Genomic DNA, 6,501 nt, shown 5'->3' on the forward strand with positions numbered 1-6,501 from the left:
TGTTAACTACAAAAACGAAAAGAAAAAAAAAAACTCATTTCGGCAGCGGTCTTTTCTTGCGCTTAGTAAAATGACAAGGAACGGTGGCATCCAGCGAGAATAAAATCCCTACGGATACTTAGCGAACCTGAGCGCTCTATTGTGCTGGATGCACCAATTGCATCGAAACCCAAACATTTTTGCCAACAATGTATTGCAGTCAGTCCCCGTTGCTTAAAAATAAATGCAATGCCATTTTCGTTGTTGAAATAACCCATGGGTTGTTGTAAACAGCTCACTAAACAATCATATTGAATATACGCTATGATCCAAGGGACAGGGCCGACTGCACATTTTATATTTATTCATCACTATTTTTTAGGAAAATTACCGTTGAATTGACATTTGCTAGTAGTTCATAATTTGTTAATTATTCTTAATCCAGCCCTACAAACTGTTGCCTATGTAGGTGTACCAGACCAGTGAAGCGGAATGACAAATAAGTTGATAAGAAATATAAATTTTAAACCTATACAATATCTTACTTAAATGTGGACTAAATGGCCAGTAGTGTTGACCAGAGGGAAGGCAGTCAGTTCGATATCAGCTACCATGTCTCTAGGGCTTTGTCTGATTTTTTTGAACCGAATAATGGAACTGACTATCACTTTGATAATGTGGCTACAGCTGAAAGTGTGGAGATGTTTAGAAGCATCACGTTTCGATCTCCGAACCCTTGTTCCACATTTCGATACGCTAACCGTTAGGACTGCCCGATCGATACTCGGCATTGGTAAGCCGTGGCAAATTATTGCAATATTTCCTTCTTGTTTTTCAAATTATAAGAACGTATCTCAGTACGCTGGTATAAATGATAATTTTCATACATTTTTTGGGTGCCTGGATTGTTGGAAAGTCACGGAAAAAAACTACGAATAACCAGTCTTCGGGGATTTGTTTTAGGAATGTATAAGGTAATGATATTGTCCTTATTTTTTCGTCTGGTGATCCCATTGTTTCTGTTAACAATATTGTATAGCAATACGTACATGTGTTTAATGCTCATATTTGGATGCAATTCTTATTTTATTAATAAAAATATACTATTCCCCATTATAAACTGGTGGTGACTGTTAAGTTGTAAAACAATATAATCAAACTCAATGATTTGCAGTGCTAAATATTTTCTAAATAAATTATTAAGCATTTGAACAATTAAAAAAGGCTTATGGAAGCTTTCAACGTTTTGTTACGAAAACAGATGTTCTTTGTAGGGGATTAGAAGTATCTCATAATAATATGCTCTAAACTTCTAGAGCGAATGCAATACAGTATGAGTGCCAAATATCATGAAGCCTTTGATACGTTACTAACACCCTGATTAGATCCATTAACATTTTGTAACTGTATATGCAGTAAGACTTAGAGAAAAAGTAAGTATGACACTGCAACTATTTGGAAAAAAAGTCAAACTTTCGGCTCTCCTAAAAAGATAAATGACAAGGCATATCTTTCTTTCAATAAAGGGTAATCAGTTTGACTGATAACAAACTTCTAAAAACAGCAGAACAATCTCATTTTTAGGTTTTGTAATTCTAAAATCCGAAACAGTTAAGTTTCTAGCAACATCGAATAGTTATTTTTTATACTTTTACAAACACGGCGTTAATATAGTAGAATATTTCTCTATTCATCACAAATGTATTAATGTATATCGATCGAGAAACACCAGACGGCAAAAAAAAGCTTCAAAAGGAGCGTGTCGCTTCACTACCTTTTGTTTTATTCGATACACTAGCGACATAAGGCAATGTTATGGAAGCCATGTTTGAGAAATCAGATTAACGTATGATGAAATATTTGATTTTTTAACAGCATAACATGAATTTTGTACTATCACATTGTATTTAAACCTCTATTTGAACAAACGGAAATAAACTAACAAATATCAACATTCAAATCAATTTTTCAATGGCATTTGAAGTGTTTATAATTTCGTTTTTACAAAGAAAGCTAATAAATGAATTTTATGCCAAAATTAAAAGCGATTTGTATTAAACTTTGTTAGTTATTTTGTTCATTAAATACATTGAAAAAGACAGTGAGCTTTGTTTCAGCTTAAACTACGTTATTTTTATGCCCAAACTAAGAGACATTTGTATTGAAATTTGGGAGTTATTTTGTTCATTAGATACACTGTAAAAGACAGTGATAACCGGCTTTGTTTAAGTTTAAAGGTTTAGTTATATTAAAGTCTGTATATGTATATTTAAATATTATATATTGATGGATATAGAAGAGTGTTTATCGTAAGAGTTATTATTTAGTATATTTAGTGACTTAATATTTAATGATTATTCAGTTTTTCATAACGAAAGTGTTAAAGTTAATTATTTTAAAGGCGATAGTTATAAGAAATTTCGTTATGTAATTCGGTAAGAGTCGTATGTTGTGAGTGTAGTTCAATTGTTGTAGTATTGTTGACGTCATCTTTCTCGAAACATCTAATTTTTTCTCATTGTGTAAATATTGTTACATCTTATCGTCTCGTAGTTTGTCGAAAGTTCTAGGCCTCAGTTGGGCAAGGTATATGTATAGGCAACCAAACGAGCACAAGTTAAGAAAAGTTCAGATAGAAGAAGAAAAAAATTAGTTAGTGAAAGAAAAGTGAAGTTAGTCGGCGTGTGAGTGATTAGCCTTAACGGGTGATATCTTAAAGCGAGTTTCACAGTTTGACAGCGATAAGGGGAACAATTTGTCTTGTCAAAGTGTGTTCTAAAGTAACTGAACCCGTCTGTGTGAACTTTGACAAAAAGGAGAGAATTATTTAAAGTTCGAGATACAACCATGGTAACTTACGAAATAATGTATGCGAATCTATCGCAGATTGTATAGAAAGAAACAGAGTAGATAAAAATAATTCGTCTTGTCATTTGGATTCTAAAGTAATTGAATCAGCCTGTGTGGACTTTTGACAAGAAAAGAGAATTATTTAGAGTTTTAGATAAAACTGTGATATCCTATAGCGTAAAAAATATTTGTACATACGTTTGACTTGTTTCGAATATATTATTTTAAAACAAGTGGGTTGTGTGCTGTCCGTTTATTGTTCGAATTCATCGCCAACAAGTCACGGACACCTACTGTAGAAGAATCCCAGCCCACGTAATTTCTGTCTTTTTAAACACCTATAATAATTAAGTCTAGAACGTGAGCTTTATTAAGTAGTTTACGCCTATTTTATGGCTTACATTATGTATAGGTTATCAATGAAAGCACCCACTAATAATTAATACAGTTTTCCTCTTTATCGTATTTCACAATTCTACTACCGGATATTTTATCTAAAAGCTACTAATACTATGTAACAATGGTACGATTGTTGCCCAGATGCTGCTGCCGCAAGATCCTTTGATAATGTGACGGAATATAATATTTAATTCAACAACAACAACAAATGTACAAATTTGAAACATCGGAACCGATAATGTGACGGAATATAATATTTAATTCAACAACAACAACAAATGTGCAAATTTGAAGCATCGGAACCGATCTGTGTTAACATATAACAGAATTCTAACTTTCTGTTGCACAAAATCACATCCACAGACTTTGATGTAATTCTGTTCCTGTTCGAGAGTGATCGTTCTACAACATAATCCTAATGTCTGCGAGATATCTAATAATCAATTTTGAAAGTGTGGTAATTTATGTAACACCTGTAAATTTCTCGACGCTGATTACTTATAGTAACGAGAGTTTATCTTCATTGCTGTTATTTAAAAACAAATATGCCATTTGAATCGTAACTGGATTCATTGTAAAATCTTAACACAAGAAGATATTAAAGCATGAGTTCTTTTCTAGTTAACTACTGTTTCTCATTTCACCTTTGTATAAATAATAGTATAATTTATTTGTTATTTTTATAGATCAAGAATTTTTTCGTCCATCACTTCGAAGATAATACTCAAAATAAAAACTCAACACACTAGGAAAAATAGGATAAAATTTTAATTTTACTGAAACATTCCACAAGCTAAAATAACAAATAAATGGGTAAGGGTTAGAAAAGTCCCCAAACTCAACGCTTATATCCGAGTAAGAGAAAATATATTTATGGGGTTTCTTTCCTGAGGCCCCCAGTGGCACAGCGGTATGTCTGCGGACTTACAACGCTAGAATCCGGGTTTCGATACCCGTGGTGGGCAGAACACAGATAGCCCTTGTGTAGCTTTGTGCATAATTAAAAACAATCAACAACAACTTTCCTGAGGGTAGGGGGAAAGCTTTTCTTCTTAAACTCAATCCTTCCACCACTAAATTGATAACTTAAGGGTGATAACGTTTGGTGTGATAAAGCTAGGTACCTTAAAAAACCGTGTCAATGTAGACATACTTTTCACATAGGTCACCTAATAAGATTACCCCTCCCCGAGAAAAATACCTGAAAGAAAACCCTCCGTACGCTACAATTTCTCAGGCCAAAATAATTAGACTAGCCTAGCCTAATCACAGTTTATTTCGTTATATTTTTTCTGTGTGTATCTTTTACGTTATTAAAAAAAGCGAATTACCTTTATCTTCAAACATGTATCTCGAACATTATCGCGAGCAGAAATAGCTTGATTCTGCGCCATTCTTCTGAGACTGCGCACTTCAGCTTGCAGGTCTCGAGTCTGTCGTCTGAGGTAACGGAGTCTTGAACAGAGTTCCGGGCTAAGATCGTGAACTAAAATGTTGATAGCTGTTAGTCGTTCATCGTTTCGTAGTAGTTCTATTTTATTAAGCAATGATGGTAATCCATAACATATAAGATGATATTGACTTGTAATTCAAATTTACCTTTGAACTATCCACATTTTTACAAACTACGTTTCATGTTCTACGTAAACTTCTCTTCCTGTGAGACTAATTTTCACGTATAACGTTGTATTTCAACTATTACTTTTTAAAAGTATTCGATATTCTGTTCAAAACAGATTAAATTAAGGTTTAGAACTTTGATGTATTCACTTGAGAAATATTAAAACATTAAACAGACTGACTTCTTATCCATCATGATTGAAATGTGTATAAATAATAAATTAAACTAGCCGCGACCCGCAAAACATTTGCGGTAGTTTTCATGCCCTTCGCTTTCTTGCAGGCATTATGTGTTAAATCGATAAATCTTGGTCTAATTGAAAAATTATAAGGGGGATCAGACAAACAAACTCAGGTACACGTAACCATAGAAATTCTATTTAGTGTTATGTTATTTTTTTGGAAATTACACGCGGGTTAAGTGTTGTTTGTGTGAAATACCTTGCAAATAAAAAAAAAACTATAGTTGAAATCGAAGCCAGTCGTCAGGTGATGAGAACGACATTGTGCTATCGTGTACCATACTCGTTGCATTAAAAAGTTTGACTTAGTAAAAAAACAGGTAAGGTGAACTCCTCGGACAAAGGCTTTGCTAACGATATGAGATTTGGAGCGTTTGATCGAGATATTTGCGAGACAAATTCTGGAGAGACAAACGCAAGCGTATTATTTATATAGATTCTTAATTAAAACGCATAAAGTCGACTCCTATATTATTACTTGATATTAGCAACTGTTTTACGTTTTAGTAAAAGTAAAGTAATTAAAATTGTAATGAAATATAAGAAAAACATTATTTTCACATAAAGTATTTGTTTGATTACGTAGCAAATGCTTTGACCTTATCAGGCATGATATGGTTCTATAATTCGTATTTATCGACTATACTTCGAAATATTAAACTATAGGTATCCAAAAAGAACGTTCCAGTAATAATTAGCACATCAGTATACGTTTAATGCACTTATTCCGCGTAGGCCTCAGTCTTACTTCTCGTGAAATGACGAAGATAGAAGTATAGTAATTTATGTGTTTCATTAAGCCTTGTCTGAGTTAAAGTTTTATGGTTATTGTTTCTATAATTTACTTACATGCTTTTCTACTCGTATCAAATTGATCTGTCGCCTTGTTTCTGTTATGGGATACAAAACACATTTATCGGTGGTTTGTGTGAATGCTCTGTTTTTGTATTCACTAGCCAGTAATGTAATAACTAAGTTATATGTTACAATAGATAAATATATTTATTATATTCATGACTAATACTTCAAGCGTAAGTAGGAATGAAATTTAGATTGTCCATGCATCTGGTGGGAAGTGAGCTAAAAGGCATAATTCAACTCAGTTTTCGTAGTTGCTATTGTGCAGAAATAAGAGATATTTGATCCATTGGTAAACAAGAGAAAGAAGATGAAGTGTAAAGACGAAGAATGAAAATAAGCTAGAGATTGAAAGGGTATAATTAGAGACTGGAATAAGTATCTTAATATCTACCTTTAGGAATTTCGTAACGCCTGAGTTCCGCTGGCGTAGAAAGTAGAGAAGTAGGTTTAGGGGGAGGTTTAGGTTTACCACCAGGTGGTCGTTCATCTTTGGCTGAGGGTCAAAGTTCAAAGAATGAGATGGGAAAAAGAGTTTTTTTACATTTCAGAG

General features: G+C 33.2%; 1 protein-coding gene across 1 annotated transcript in view; it reads right to left on the reverse strand.

The window, feature by feature from the left end:
• LOC106457642 (coiled-coil domain-containing protein CG32809-like) overlaps positions 1 to 6,501 on the reverse strand; it is a 395,034-nt gene that overhangs the window by 41,573 nt on the left and 346,960 nt on the right. Inside the window, exons 13-14 of the mRNA XM_022383642.1 lie at positions 6,343 to 6,444; positions 4,560 to 4,714 (exon numbers count right to left, since the gene is read on the reverse strand). Coding sequence (XP_022239350.1) covers positions 4,560 to 4,714; positions 6,343 to 6,444 — 257 coding nt within the window. The remainder of the gene's footprint in view (positions 1 to 4,559; positions 4,715 to 6,342; positions 6,445 to 6,501) is intronic.

This window comes from Limulus polyphemus, unplaced genomic scaffold (assembly GCF_000517525.1).
Source record: "Limulus polyphemus unplaced genomic scaffold, Limulus_polyphemus-2.1.2 Scaffold355, whole genome shotgun sequence".
In the NCBI taxonomy this organism is placed as follows: Eukaryota; Metazoa; Arthropoda; class Merostomata; order Xiphosura; family Limulidae; genus Limulus; species Limulus polyphemus.